Below are 15,810 nucleotides of genomic sequence, written 5' to 3' on the forward strand. Positions count from 1 at the left end.
GTCTGTGTCTTTATTCCCGTCTTACCCCTAGGTTCTTCATGACCTTTTTTTTTTCTTTCTTAGATTCCATATATATGTGTAATCTTATCTTCTCTTGTGGAGGAGCTTCACCCTCACTTCCTCATGTCGCTGGACTCTTACCCTCAGCCTCCCTTTTATTCTTAAAGCCTCTCCTTAAACATCAGAGTTTTCTTAAGAACACTGTCAGTGACAGCCAGCCTGACGAGAACGTTTCCACCTGGCAAGAAAAGAAAGGCGGCATCCCCAAGCGAACCTCTGTGGAAAGAAAGCAGCTTGAGACACAGAGGAAGAGGATTATTTAAAAGAGTAGAAGAGAAATCTGAACGAGACAGAACAGCACAGGTTCTTCAGCAGGACATGCTCAGGGGCTGGAAGTCAACACCAGAGCCTGATGGTATATTCAGTTCCATTTACACAGATGTAACCATATTTTAAATAACCATCATAAACTGATCCTAATTTTATTTTAGAGTTAGGGAACAAGACCTTCTCAGCTAACTCTTTTACTGTCTTCATGAAGCTCCTAATTAAAGAACTCCTCGAGACACTATGTGCTGATTGAACTAGGCGAGCCATAGCTGATGATTTCAGGTCAATCGCGGTTCTCAGTAGCAGAACTCCTTAGAGAAAGTGGCTTATTCCTATTCCTATACAGATGTGCTACATGTTCTACAAAATGTTGCCTGTCGTTTAGCAGAAGAACATTTTATTAAGAACTTAGATGAGGGGCCTATTCTGGGGCTTCCCTGGTGGCGCAGTGGTTGAGAGTCCGCCTGCCGATGCAGGGGACATGGGTTCGTGCCCCAGTCCGGGAAGATCCCACATGCCGCGGAGTGGCTGGGCCCGTGAGCCATGGCCGCTGAGCCTGCGCGTCCGGAGCCTGTGCTCCGCAACGGGAGAGGCCCGCGTACCGCAAAAAAAAAAAAAAAAAAGAACTTAGATGATTTTTTAAAAATTGTACACTCTGCAGCAGACCAAATCCCATCATCTAGAGCAGAGGTTCTCAAACCTGGGCCCCCAGCCCAGCAGCAGTGGCCTCACCTGGGAACTTGTTAGAAATCAGGTTCTCAGGCCAGACCCCAGACTTCTTAGACTGTGTAATCTGTGTGAATGAGCCTTCCAGGCGATGGTGATGCCCTTTCAAGTCTGAGAATCACTCCTCCAGAGCCACCGCGTCACCAGAGTCCATATTTCTAGACGTCAGTGCAACCCCTGAATTATGATTCTTTTCACGGCTAGGTCCTTTGATTTACAAAAATCTGTCGCCCGGCCCTAAAAGGAGGATCTCGTTTCCCTCTTGGGGCCGCTCGTGGTCTCTGCCTGGGTTTCTGCTGCCTGCCCCGCGCTCCGGGGTCCTTCAACTGGTGGGCGGTGCTGCTCTGCGGGGTCGAGGGGCGTGGCCTCAACTGCCCCCCTGGCTGACAGTTCACAGCTGTCTCAACAAGGCTCTCTCAGAAGTCCCTAGGGAAAGCCAGGCTCCACCTGGCTGTCCTGGAATCAGCGGCGCTCTCAGGCTTCCTCTGGAGCCCACGGCCCTCCCCATAAGTTCTCACCCCCTGAGCTCCTGTTCTCAGCCCATCCGCCCTCCCATCCACACAGACTAGATGGGGCTACCTTGTCTCTTCTTACAGCAACTTACCCACCTCTCGGGCGGGGCTCTAATTTCCCCTTGAGTCTCACAAAAGCCAGGGGTCCTTCAGCTGGAGCGTGTGTCAGACCCACGTGATGGGCTCATTAAAGCACATCTGCAGCTCCACCCCAGAGTTCGTGCTCCAGTGGGTCTTGAGTGGAGCCCAAGAACTTGCATTTCTAACAAACTCTTGGTGGAATTGATACTTGTGGTCCAGGAACCGCACTTTGAGAATCGTTATTAAAAGCCAATGTCACTGAACTTAAAAAAATTAATCCCCAAGTGACTATGCCCTGCTCTCTCCCTAGAAATCCAAATCACTGATAATTAATTCCACTTATTACAAAAACAAGTTTGGAAGGGCCTTTAATTCTTATTTAAGCCATGGGCAGAAATCGTGAACTTACCCAGGGCGCTCAGAGAAACGCTTTTCCTCCCGAGGGAAATAGTGTTTTCTGTTGCTTCTAAAATCTGCCGGCCCTGGTCCTGACTCTGGTTCTCTTAAACTACGGTGGAGCTGGGGCTGGGGGTGGGGAATCAGGGTTGAGAAACTTTGCCGTCACGATGCAGGACCACAGAGGAAGGGGGATAGAGAGACAGATTCTTGGCTTTGAAAAGAAAGTGGGACATGACATTAATAATCCTGCCACTGACCAAAACAAGTCTTCAAAGGGAGGCCCTCACTCCCCCGTCCTTCCCCACCCTTCCCACCAAGCTGAGCCCAGAAATAGAGCCCAGCTCGCTTCTCAGGGCTCTTCTCTCCACCTCGTCTCCAGAGACCACAGCTACTGCCCCCAGAGCACTGCCCTGCCCTCCCAGCTGCACAGTCGCTTCTGAAATCTTAATCCTGGAGCTGAAGCCAGAGAAAAGCACCAACAAGGCAAAAGCCTAATTCCAGATCCCACATGTCCTTCTGCAGCCCCCCAAATGCCAAACGCTGCTGGCCGGCCCCAGCCAGGCCCCTGGGCCACAGCCCACATCAGAGGCCCCTGGGAACAGGGGACCCAGTGATGGAAAGCCTGTGGAGGCCTGTGGTTTCGCTTTCTTGAGTTCTCTGCCCCACCCGGGGGGCAGGGCTGTAAGGAGGGTGGGGCAGGAAAGAGGGCTCTTTGGGGGCCCAGTTGTAAGGTCCTGCATCACTTGCTAGCCCCTCTCTTTGAAAGCAGAAAGTCAAACATTAGCCACCCTGGACCCAGACGAGCCTGACCTGTTGATTCAAGCGCCAAAGGTTCTGGGGAACAGCATTCAGAGGCCTCAGCTAACTGCCTTTTGCTTCTCAGAGTGGTTCCCCAAGGAGCATAAAATTTGAGAAGTGAAACTGAACATGTCACCCCTTTATGAGAGGAGGGGGAGCACCCTGAGGGCTCTTTCTCTTGGGCCAGTTATTCTTCTGTTGGTCACACACAGGACCTCGCCATGCAGGTGCTCATGGCCGCCTTTCTTGTCTGCACTCTGCTGTCTCCCCAGGGCCGTGGCGGGGAAGCCTGGCCCACACACACGGCCTGCAGGGATGAGAGCTTGCAAGTCCTCTACCAGAGCTGCGGTAAGCGCTTTCTGAATGTCCATTTCTGTTCATGGGGAAATTAAGGCCCACAGATGTGAGCTGCTGGAGTGTTTTGTTGGGGTGGGGGAAGGGTGAGGGGGACAGTGGCCAAACAGGTCTGCGAGGACCCCTGGGAGCCCTGGGCAGAAGCAGCGATCGGCCGGGAGAGAGCTTAAGAGTATGGCAAGAGGAACAGAAAAAGACAGTGAGAGTCTAGATACAGCGATTCACTAACATCACAGAGCCCGAAAAAGGACGGACTGACTGGGGAGTCCACCAAATCGTGAAACGTCGCCAGTTCAAGATCAGGAAGAGACGCTTCTGTCGCCTCCCTCGATTGTACACCCGGGACACCTTGCCAAGTTATTTCATTTGCAAGTTGAGTGAAAAGGTCATTTACGCCAAAGGAGAACACTCCTGTCCTTCTGATGACACTCCCAGAGCCTCTATCAGAGCAGCAACATCATTCATTCATTCAACAAACACTTATCTGGCAGCTGCCGATGCCAGGATTTTCTCTAGGGCTGGACATAACAAAAGGGAATGAGCTACGTTACCCTATGGGGCAAACGTAGATACCAACCAAAATTGCAATCTAATGAATAGAATGCTGGGAACTGCCGTAATCAGTGTCGGAACCGAGGCTTTGGAGTGTATATTCATCTACTGGAGCTGTTAGAACACCACAGACTGGGAGGCTTAAACAGCAGAAGTGTGTTGTCTCACAGTTCTGGAAGCTGCAAGTCCAAGATCAAGTGTCGGAAGGGTTGGTTTCTCCTTAGGCCTCTCTCCTTGGCTTGCAGACGGCCGTCTTCTTCTCCTGTCTTTGCTTGGTCTTTGCTCTGTGCCCACATGTTCCTAGTATGTCTGTGTCTCTTCTTATAAGGACATCAGTCATATTGGATCAGGGCCCACAAGTATGACCTCGTTTAACCTTAATCACCCTTTGAAGACCCTTACTCCATATACTGCCATATTTTAAGGTAGCGGGGGGTAGGACTTCCACAGATGGATGGGGTTGGGGAATTCAGTCCATAAAGGGGGCCTGAGTGGCCAGAAAGCAGCCCAGTCTCAGGATCACAGCTTGAATGAAGATTAGGGGGACTGGCTCATGACACTGTGAAACAGGCCACTTTGGAGGTAGACAGGAGTCAGAATGCTGTTGCACTGTAGGAGGTGGAACGGAGATGCTCTTTAAGCACCCAAGTCGGCTGCATGATAAGCTGAGGAGTTAGGGTAGATGTTACACTGAGCAGAAGCTGGTCCCTACGGCTGCCACCCGGGGAGCTGCCTCACAGAGGTCCACACTTTACTCTTTTAAAAAGAAGGAACATCGAACATTGAAATGCACACACACATTTTTTTAGCGTGAAAGAGAAGGAATGGCTGGATGCTGGAAGTGTTGATCCCCGGACTCCTGCTCTGCCGGCGGGGATGGGATGCTTTCTGTCTGTTCATTTCAGATGCAGGACCCGAAGCAAGACTCGAGATGAATGCCCTGCTCAGGATTTGTTTTTCCAATTCGCCCTCCCGTGAAGGGTTGCCATGGCTGGTCGATCCCTCAGACCAGCCTGACGCCTGCAGCATTCGTCCAAGCCTGGCAAGCCCCTGCCATGAGAGACGAGAGGAGCAGATGTATAAGGGAAAGAGTGAGAGCTTCTCACCCACCCGCCCAGGGAAGACTCCTCCCTCTGAAGGGGTGGTGGCGCCGTGGGGTCAATGAATGCTGAGCACAAACGCTGCTCCGGGCACTCAGCAGAAGGAATGGCGGAGACGCAGTCCTAGCCCAAGAGTGGTGGGAGGATGAGACAGGCACCAGGGTACAGGCTGTGTGTGAAGGGCTGCAACAGAGGCACAGGTCCGGCACCAGGGGACATGATGGTCGGAGAGGGTGAGATTGGGACCTAAATCCATTGGGGAAAGGTCATCAAGCTTGAGTTCAACCTTAAAGGATGATACAAACAGTAATTATAGCATCTCATGTTCATAGAACGCTTACAGGTGCCGGGCACCGCGCTAAGGGCTTTCTAAGAGTTATTCTCATTTACAGATGTGTAAACTGAGGATTAGAGACGTCAGGTAACTTTTCCGAGGCCACAAAGGTAATAGTAGCAGAATCGCATCCTCAGTGGCATAGAAGAGGCGTTAGGTAAATATTTGTGGAATTAAAATAAATGGATCTCAGGCCTGTCTGACTCCAGAGCCTACTCTGAATCACCTGCCGTCTAGAATTTTGTCAGAAGGCAAATGGAGTGGAGGTGGGCAGCGGGAAGGAGCATTGCGGCAGAGAACAGCGTGTGTGAAGTTCGGGAAACGTGCCCAGGATTAGAGTTCACGGAGCTGCAGTAGGGCTGGGACATGGGGGAGGGGGAGAGATGAGGTGGGAGATGTGGGCAGAGCCCGGGTGTGATGGGTAATTTTAGTGTCCGTGTGACTGGGCCACGGGATGCCCAGATAGCTGCTTAAACTTCATGTCTGCGTGTGTCTGTGAGGGTGTTTCCTGACGAGGTTAACACTGGAATCAGGGGACTGAGTAAAGCACATGGTCCGGCTGATGTGAGGGGGCCTCAGCCAACCTGTGAGGGCCTGAGTAGAACACAAAGGCAGAGGAAGGTTGAGTTCACTCTCTGCCCAGCTGCAGGCCTGGGGCCCTGATCTCCCACTTGCAGCCCTCCTGGTTGTCAGGCTTCAAACGACACCACCAGCCTTCCTGGGGCCCCGGCTTGTGGGGGGCAGATCGTGAGACTTCTCAGGCTCCTTCCTCATGTGAGCCTGCACCTTGTAATAACTCTTTCTAGAATAGAGGCATATATGTAATTCCATGGGTTCTGTTTCTCTGGAGAGCCCTGACTAATACACCAAGAGACCCAGACAAGGCTAGGCTGTATCCTTTTGGCAATGAGGAAAGGATTGCGTTTTGGCAAGATTCCTCGGGTAAGGGTATGAGCGTGGATATGAGACTGAAAACTGAGGCTTCAGGCAGGATTTGTAGCCTAGAGAATCAATCATCCAGGAAAGAAATCATGGGAGCTAAATAGCAGAATTTCAACAGGCTTCATGTCAGAAGGAACCTTTGGTGTACATTGAGATCAGCAGAGAGGAAAGCAGTGTCCTGGGAGCTCCTCTAGGGATGGGCCTCCCTCCTCTCTTGAGAGCCTTTGAGCTAGCGGGGACTGAATGGCTGCATACCCCTCCGCAGATGGAGATGCCGCCCCCGCAGCTGGATTCACAGCGGGGCAGCCCCTCGAGGCCTTCGCACTGATGACACAGACATAGCATGTCCTTCAGTTGTGATGCTTCATCCAGGCCTGGGGTTTAGACATCCCTGGGCACATCAGGGGTCCCGACATGTGCACAGATGTGGGAGGATCAGCTGACAAAGATAAAGGATCTACTGTCTTCTGGGTTTAGCGCGGAAAATCCTTCATTTTTCCTTTCTCTTTTTGTTTTATCATTTTAGTGGGAGGGGGGATTTTCAGCTAGAAACTGTTCTGAATAAGACAACAATCCTCGAGGTGAATGAAAGAATTTCATAATCAGTTATGGGGCTCTGAACGCAGACCAGGAAGTGAGCAAAAGTGTCTGAAAAAGCAGAAGTTCTGCTCTGTCCAACCGTTAGTGCTGCAGCAAAGAAGAGAGGGACAGTCTTCATAAAAGCCAAAGGGGGAACAAACGCAGTCAGGGGCCTTTCTTTTGTTAAATCATAAGACAATTTCCAGGGCTAGAAAAAGCCCAGGGGCCCCACCCCACATACATGCCCCAAATGTCCACCAATGTGTTTACTGAGGTGCTGCTTCTACCACACAAAGATGTGACGTGGATCACCAAAGTGCACGTGGTCGGAAGATGAACTAGACGGTAGGGGAAGCGGTGGGGTGGGGAGGGGGAGGGGAATAATAAAGCCGGGGGGGTTGGGGAGGTCAGGACAGTTACAACAGAGGGGGCAGCGGCCTGAGGGATAGGAGCTTGGGGTCTGGAATCATTCCAACCCCTAGGCAATACTCTCTGTTTCCTGTCTTTGATTGTAAAGTGGGTTTCCTTGGTGTTTCGTGGCTTTAAAGGAAGTGCATTGATTCTTTTAGAGTTTTGGAGGCCAGGAGTCCAAAGTCAGTTTCACTTGGTCAAAGGGCACCCTCACTTGGACTCTCCAGGGGAGGATCCTCTCCTTGCTTTGTCCAGCTTCTGCAGCTGCTTCCCTGCATCCTTTGGCCCACAGCCCCCTCCTGCATCTTCAAAGCCGGTAGCATTGCACCTGGCCTCAGCCGTCACATTCCTTCCTTCTTCTGTGTCAAGTCTCCCTCAGCCTCCCTCCTGTGAGGACGCTTGTGATTAGGATAATCTCACGACCTCAGGATCCTTATAGCTTAATCACTTCTGCAAAGTCCCTTTTGCCACTTAAGGTAACATCCACAGGTTCTGGGGATCGGGGCATGGATATCTTTGGGAACAATTATCCAGCACACTACAATAGGGCTAATCATTTTATCGGCATCTCAGGGCTGTGTGAGGATTGAGTGAAAAGGACTGTGTGAACAGTGCTGAGCATATACTATATGCTCAGTAAATCTTTGCTGCTGCTGACTTGTAAGATATTTCACCGTCACAAGAGGTATATTTGACTCTGAGCTCCCCTGAAGCCAGATCAAACAAGGAAATTACACTGTTTACAAAGTCAAACCAGTTTTCAAGGAGATGTCCAGCTTTTCCTGACCCTGGAATAAGCTGTGAGAAGCATTTCTCCCTGGAGCAAGTGGCCTCTGGAGAACATCTCTACAAGAGATGCCACAGTGACTCACATCCACGGCTTTTTGTGGTGCCCCTCAATGTAGACCAGGGGCTCATTACCAAAATGAAACTCAGGATCGATTTTGCAAAAGGCCACAGTAGAACCGTCCTTGAATACAGCACTTGCAGGTCTGGGTTGCTCAAGGGGAATTTGGACACCCATAGGAACGGGTGAGCCGCAGGTGCTCCAGGACCCATCCGTAAATACCATTCTTGTGGCCATTGCTGCTGTTATGGGGTTTTTGATAAGGGTTGGAGAGCAGAGATCTAAGTTGTGTTTTCTGGCAAGAGCCTTGAGTGTACACCTCAGTGTTGTCAGTTAACCTGCCTTGACGTCAACCAGGCAGAGAGGAGAGTCATAAAAAGTAAAGGACCTGGGCTTCCCTGGTGGCGCAGTGGTTGGGAGTCCGCCTGCCGATGCAGGGGACGCGGGTTCGTGACCCGGTCCGGGAAGATCCCACATGCCACGGAGCGGCTGGGCCCGTGAGCCATGGCCGCTGAGCCTGTGCGTCTGGAGCCTGTGCTCCGCAACGGCAGAGGCCACAACAGTGAGAGGCCCGCGTACCGGAAGAAAAAAAAAAAAAAATAGTAAAGGACCTGTGACACATGCCCAAATCACTTCATGTCCCCCTTTTTGGTTTCTCTGATGCTCACAGTCAACCTGGCCGTTCACTTGGCTCCTGGGGGTCGGCTGGGGCAAAGGTCAGCAAAGGAAGCCCACAGGCCAAATCCCACCTGCTGCCTGTTTTTGAACAGCCCATGAGCTAAGAATGGTTTTTACATTTTTAAATGGCTAAAAAAAAAAAAAAAAATCAAAAGAAGAATAATATTTGTGACATGTGAAAATTATATGAAATTCACATTTCTGTGTCCACAAATACAGTGTTTTGGAACTGTGCTACAATGGCACAGTGAGGGGTGTGACAGTGACTGAGGGCCCACACAGCCGAAAATATTAAGTATTTGGCCCTTCATCGAAAAAGTTTGCTGCTCCCTAGTCAAGGTCAGAAAGAACCTCTCAAGCTCTTCACCAGATCAGAGCCTCAAGTCCTGGGTCTTCTGGATGATTCTAGCCATAAAGAAACTCCATGGCCAAGTGAACTTGGCAGCAAAACCACCACGACTGCAAAGGACTTGTAGGATCCCGTTGAGAGAATCGTGGTTGCCATAACAACCTCCTGCTTCTGAATAACGTTTTACAATTTATAAAGTTCTTCCACTTGTAAGGTCTCATTCAGTCCTCATGAATAGCCCTAGGAGGTATGAAGGGTGTGTATTTCCATTTTCCAGATATAAAAACAGAAGCACGTATATATTAAATATCTTAACAAAGTAACATACCTGAGCCCTTGATACAAACCAACCTAAGTGACTCCATGCCCGGTGACCTAAAGCTGTTATCGCGGAACTCTAATATGGAGTAAAAGCCATGCCAGCTGACCCCAGAAACATAGCGTGGGGACAGAGAGAAGGCACAGCTGAAAAACGAAGGCTTTGGGTGAAGAGGTGAAAACCCTAAGTACTAGCAAGAGGAGGAGGAAAAAGAGGAGGGGGGAGAGGGAGAGGGAAGGAAGACACAGGGAGAAAGGGGGCTGGGCAGGAGAGAGAGTTGTCTTCTGAGTCAAGGGTGGTTTCCCCCTCCCACCCCTCCCCACCAGTCTCCCCTCTCCGCACAAGTTCCGAGCTGGGCCAGTATGGCTCTTCCCAGGTGTCCACCAGGACCCGTAGCAGCCACAGAAGACAAGGAAACTCACATCTATGTTTATCAGCCTTGGGTACCAAGTCCTCTTTTGCGGCAAGGTGTCTGGAAATGACACCCCCCAAATTAAAAGAAGCAAATGAAAGGCCATTCTCCTATGGGTGAGAACAACATATTTGACGGCAGAGCCCTCCTGCGCAGATGTCATGCTCACCTCATAGGGAAACCCTATTTCCCTCACACCCGAGAGCAGCTTCCTCTGTGAAGAAGCTGGGGGAAGCCCCATCTCCGGCAGTAAGTTGAGGGCTGTGGGTGGTACCTGTGGGACAGACCAGCCACCTGGGGTGTCCTAGGGTCAGGGGACCGTGGCATCTGATCGCTGTGATTCAAACTTGCAGCCAACACCGGCTCTCGCCCCTTGAAGGGATCAGCTTGGTCCACTTCTGCCCAACTCAGTTTCACTTTATCTGACCTCCAAAAAGTCCTTAATGACAAAGTCAAAATCAGGTCACATGCGCCTGAATAAGCCATAAGGAGAGTCACACAGGACAATGCATCAGACTCTAAGAATGCGAAGCGACGCTGGCCACATTTCCTTCCGAGCAGAGGGTGAACCGCAATGGCCTGGCTGCAGAGCGGAAGGACTTTGATAAAATATCCTAGGAAAAAAATTGTTTTAAACAGCCTGGAAGGAAAGGGAGGGGGAAAACCTCCTTTCCTCAAAGCCTAATAATTCTTCAGTAAACGGAGCATAAAACAAACAAAAGAAGCAATGACATCAAAAAATAATAATATGAATGGAAAACATCACACGCCACGTAGTCATTTAAAAATACTTTAAAAAATTACACGCAGAAAGCAATTTCTCTGTTTATTTTCCTAGATTAATAGGGATATAAATACTGGGCAATTAAAGAAAAGTAAACAGTCAGAGAAACAAAGATGCAACTTCAAAGGGAAAACTTAGGGCCTGCAGGATTCAACAGCTAGTGGCCTTGAGCAGAGTGGGGCCTTTCTGCCAAACTTAAAGACAGGAAGTTGATTAAAAAAAAAAAAGAATGTCAACATTGAGATGCAGATTTTGAAAAATGGGAACAGGAAAAAGTCAAAACTGGACAGGAGCTGGAGGGGAAACAGCCCAGCCCACAGATGTGCTTCTGCCAGAGACCCTGTGTTCCTCCCTGTTTCCCTCTGGTTGTTACCATTTATGGCCAAGTCTCCAAGGTGGTGTTACTTCTCCTAAGAGCTTTTTAAGAGATGCTGAGTAACTTACTGAATAGGGACCTATGGAGACAAAAGACCCAAGAGTCTGTGAGTGTAAGAGGCTCTTTCCATCCTCAGGCAAAATCGGAGGGGCAGTTTAGCTCGAGTTTGGGGAGGAGCCTCTTTGGAGAGTTCCGATGGGCGGGGGGGACCGTCCTCCAGCTCTGCAGCTATTTTGGTAAAGACTACAACGCAGAGGACACACTGCAAAAGCAGCCGCCAGTGTGAGGTCCTGGGCCGGGCTGCAGACTCAGGCCGGCAGAAGGGGCAGCGCGGGCCCAAAGCAGCTTTTTTCTTAGAGGCCGAGGAAAGCGAAGGAGAGAGCCCCCTTCCCAGCTCCAGCTCTTCTCGCTGGAGCACCTGGCAGAGCCCGGCAGGTACCGGGCTCCCGTCACCCAGGAGCCCCAGGCTGGCAGCGCCCTCAGCATCACTGGTGAGAGCAGTCGGAAGGCACAAAGCAGGGGCGTGCTGGTCAAGCATACAGGTGGGGGGTGGCGGCGGGGGCACCCTCCAAACCTCAACCCTATGCAACAGTTCAGGGAAAAGGATAATTGAAAGAAAAGGGCCACCCACCCAGGAACTCTGTGCCATCTGGCTTAGCGTGCGTTCCTTCTCTGGGATGCCTTGTGAAGTGACAGCCCAGGCTCCTGATCTAGTATTTCATTCTGGGGTCCTAGAGTAGCCAGGTGGGCATCCCTGGAAGTACTCTGGGGTCTCCCGGGAAACAAGCGCTATAGAATTCGCGCATGCGTCTGGGTGCGGCCGGGGTGATTCCTGCGCAGTGGGCAATGGGTATGCCTGTGTCTGCTGGCCTCCTTGTGAGGGATCCAAGAAGGCCGAGTTGTGCCTCCGTGCCTTTTTGAAATTCTGCGCCCGTTTCCCCTGCGGTGCCTCTCCGCTTCCGGAACAGAAGGAAGTAGTAACCAGGCCGGGAGGTAATGGCCAGGAGGAAAATGAAAAAGACCCTATCCTGCTGCTCTTTCATCAGTTGATGAGTGTTTTGCTGGGTCATTGTGATGCCATCCTGGCATTATTATGCATTAACCCAGCCTGTCAGCATTGCTGGAAACGTACACCTACCAGCCTAATGTCAGAAATACAGTGAGAGGGGTCATTTAGAGGAGATGAAGAAAATTGCCAATGGCTCTCGGTTTACTTGACGCAGTGGTTGAACAGCAAGTATCAAGTGTCCAATTGTGTCTGAGGTTTTAGAGCTGGGAGCCAAAATAATGAGCTAGGAGTGTGTAAACACTGCCTGCTCTCGGAGTCTCAGCGGTGCTGGCTTCCTGGGGGAGCGGACCTTCAGAATTCTGGAAAGCGGTGACAGAGAGAAGACCATGGTTCCCTTCCTGCAAAACTCATCATTTCCTTACATCTCACCCATTCCAGAAGCTATAGAGCTCGGCTCAAACGCTCAAATACACTCATGGAAAAAGCAAATTATGAAGGAAGTGGGTCAGTTGTAATTTACAATAGAAAGTTACAGGGACTATAGCTCTCCTCTCACCTCGAGGAGGAAACTACTATTCAGCTCCATCCGATTGCTGTGTGGGATTGTGGGACCTGGGACGTCTAACCTTCTGTTATACTTTTTCAGAAGAAAAGTTCCTAATCGAGAAGGACAACCTCCTAATTTATGAATACGGCAGTTAGCCTAAGTGTTTTTTTTTTAACATCTTTATTGGAGTATAATTGCTTTACAATGGTGTGTTAGTTTCTGCTATATAACAAAATGAATCAGCTATACATATACATACAACCCTATATCTCCTCCCTCTTGTATCTCCCTCCCACCCTCCCTATCCCACCCCTCTAGGTGGTCACAGAGCACCGAGTTGATCTCCCTGTGCTATGCGGCTGCTTCCCACTAGCTATCTATTTTACATTTGGTAGTGTATATATGTCCATGCTACTCTCTCACTTCGTCCCAGCTTACCCTGCCCCCTCCCCGTGTCCTCAGGTCCACTCTCTATGTCTGCGTCTATATTCCTGTCCTGCCCCTAGGTTCTTCAGAACTGTTTTTTTTTGTTTTTTTTTTAGATTCCATATATATGTGTTAGCATACGGTATTTGTTTTTCTCTTTCTGACTTACTTCACTCTGTATGACAGACTCTAGGTCCATCCACCTCACCACAAATAACTCAATTTTGTTTCTTTTCATGGCTGAGTAATATTCCATTGTATATATGTGCCACATCTTCTTTATCCATTCATCTGTCGATGGACACTTATAGCCTAAGTGCTTTTAAACATTGTGCAGGCCAAAAACCACATCTGAAAGCTAGGAGCAAATCAAGCTCTAGCCATTTATGGCCTCTGCTGTAGAGAGGGGAGACTTTAGTCTGGTTATGCCTTTTTTTTTTGCTACCTAGACCCGAATGGCTTCCCTTCCTGGACTCAGAGTATCTCTAAAAAACCATCTCACAGTTCAGTTTTAACAGCACTATCCTCTGTATCAAAGTGACATCACCACATGGATCCCCAAGAATGCCAAATATGTAAAAGTTAGGTAACCAGTTACTCAATTTGGAATATTCTTGCTGGCCTAAGAATCAAGTATTCAAGTATGTCCAGTCCGTGCTATTTCCATCATCATCCAAACACCTGGAACTGCTAGTTAGATTTTGACCCAGATCTGTTGAAATGCTTCTTGCCACCTACAAACTTCACTAAAATGTGTATTTCTAAAAAAAACGCTAGAAAGCAGGAGGCCTAGAATATAAACTACTCTAAAGATGAAACTATTTCTTTGCATTTGTCTTTGAAACCACAACAATTAGTACCATATACATAGTCAATATTCATTATAAAGTAGAGGAATAAGTTTAAGTGTTAAGTTTAGAGTTTCCTGAGAAATGATCAGTGACACAGGAATTGAGTGCAAATTTATTTAAGAAATGATTCTGGGAAGAACCAGAAGAGAGTGAAAAAGTGAGGCAGGGAAGAAAAGGAAGCCAATCCAGGTAACCACTGTGGGCAACTGAAGCCTGGTCCTTCTGGGGACCCCTGGGAGACCCGTGAAACATGCCTTATGGTGGTCAGGTCTGAAGGGAGAAGAAATTGGGGCATTGGTCTAGCAACTTCTATCTGTCATGGTTGTTCCTGGGTACATTGACTCCCCAGCACTACTGGCTTGACAGTGTATAGAACAAGCTCACTCCCACACCCAGAGAAAGCCCTCAGGCAGTCATAGGTATCTGCAGGAAGGCTTTGGAGAGAATAAATCCCCTTTGTGCATTGGAACTTCTCATATACACAAAAGCATTCATGAAGAGGACGCTGACAAAAGAGAGACAAAGACAACCCACAAAAAGTGGCCACTGCAGATGGAATGGGCAAGCTTCTGGTCTCCACATCATGAAAAACTGTCTTGCTGTAAAACATCTGGGTACAATGTGACACAAATCTTTTTAAATGCATAGGTAAGCTTGCATGAAAGAACAGGAGGTTTCCAAGAGCCAGAGCTAAAAGAAAGCACAAAAGCAGAGTGGAAAGCCAGCACCGAAGCTATGTCTGTCCTCAGAACAGGTGTTTGACTCCGTGGGCCAGAATGTCGCTTCAATGGCTCTGTGAGAGCCTGGCAACCATGCCCTGTGCTGTGCAAGATGGAAATCAATCCCATCATGAAACAAGGACCGTGAAAGGGTTATAGCCACAATTAAAAGTGGACAAAAAACAAAAACACATTCTTCAGCAAAATGGAAGACAAAGAAACTTATCTGACTCTGCTTGGCCTCTGGAGAAAGTAACTCTTCCCTGAGAAGCAGTAACTCCAGACCTGATATCACCACTGGTTTGAGGCTCAAACCTCTATATACAAAAATGTATATTCCCTTCATGATCCAGGAACTCCCAAGCCTAGAAATGAAATTAAAGTGGGTCTTGATTGGGAATACCTGGGACACATTGACAGAAGAAAATGCAAACTTCCTCTGGAGGAATACATACTCTCAATTCAGGTTTCATATGATTTCTGAAGATTGAGCTCAAGATCCAAAATTTAAAAGCACAAGGAAATAAGCCACCATGAGGGAACGTCAGCAGAAAAACAAAAAGCAAAATTATAGCCCTATATGTATTAGATTTGGTAAATATAAGATACCGAATATAAAACTGAGAACATGTCATTTGTTTAAAGAAATAAAAGAGGGAATCTAAAACATAAGCCAGGAAAAATACAATGTAAAAAAACACATCTGAAAGATTTGAGAAAGAATCAGAGAAGCCCTTAAAATAAAATATTTAATTGTTGAAATAAAAAAGTCATGGCTAGGTTAAAACACAGATTTTAAAATAGCTTAGAGAGAACGAATGAACTGGATGAAAGGTCTGGAGATATGACTCAAAATGCGTCATGGAGAAATTGAGAGATATGAGCTACAGCTATAAAACAAAACAGAGATAATAGGGAAAAGGCAATTTCTGAAGAAAAGTACTGGGATTTCCTGGAATTAATGAAAGACATGAATCTTCAAATTCAGTAAACACAACAATTCCCATGTGGGATTCATAAAAAGAATTCCACAACTAGACCCATCGGAGTAAAACCACAAATTAACAAAGGAAAAAAAAATAACTGGTATAAATATATAGCAAGAGAAATCATGTAGCAAAAAATTATATTTAGACTGATAGCAGATTTTAATATAGCAACAGCAATATACTCAGAGAAAAGAGAAAACAGCAATTGACTTCAACTTCTCTATTTAACTAATTACCACTCAAAAATAAGAGGGAATTAAAGACTTTTTTTGACAAACAAAATCTAGAGTTTGCCACCAAAGGACTCACAGTAATGGAACTTTCTAAGGCAGGGGTCCCCAAGCCCCCAGGCCGTGGACCACTACTGGTCTATAGCCTCTTAGGAA

The 15,810-nt window shown here is 48.3% G+C and overlaps 1 protein-coding gene across 1 annotated transcript in view; it reads left to right on the plus strand.

The window, feature by feature from the left end:
* The first annotated feature begins 3,023 nt into the window (after positions 1 to 3,023).
* The window catches only part of LY86 (lymphocyte antigen 86), a 48,427-nt gene continuing 35,640 nt past the window's right edge, over positions 3,024 to 15,810 (plus strand). The window contains exon 1 of the mRNA XM_033863795.2: positions 3,024 to 3,194. Within this exon, the coding sequence (XP_033719686.1) occupies positions 3,068 to 3,194 (127 nt within the window). The 5' untranslated portion in view covers positions 3,024 to 3,067. The remainder of the gene's footprint in view (positions 3,195 to 15,810) is intronic.

Source organism: Tursiops truncatus, chromosome 10, assembly GCF_011762595.2.
Source record: "Tursiops truncatus isolate mTurTru1 chromosome 10, mTurTru1.mat.Y, whole genome shotgun sequence".
NCBI classification, from domain to species: Eukaryota; Metazoa; Chordata; class Mammalia; order Artiodactyla; family Delphinidae; genus Tursiops; species Tursiops truncatus.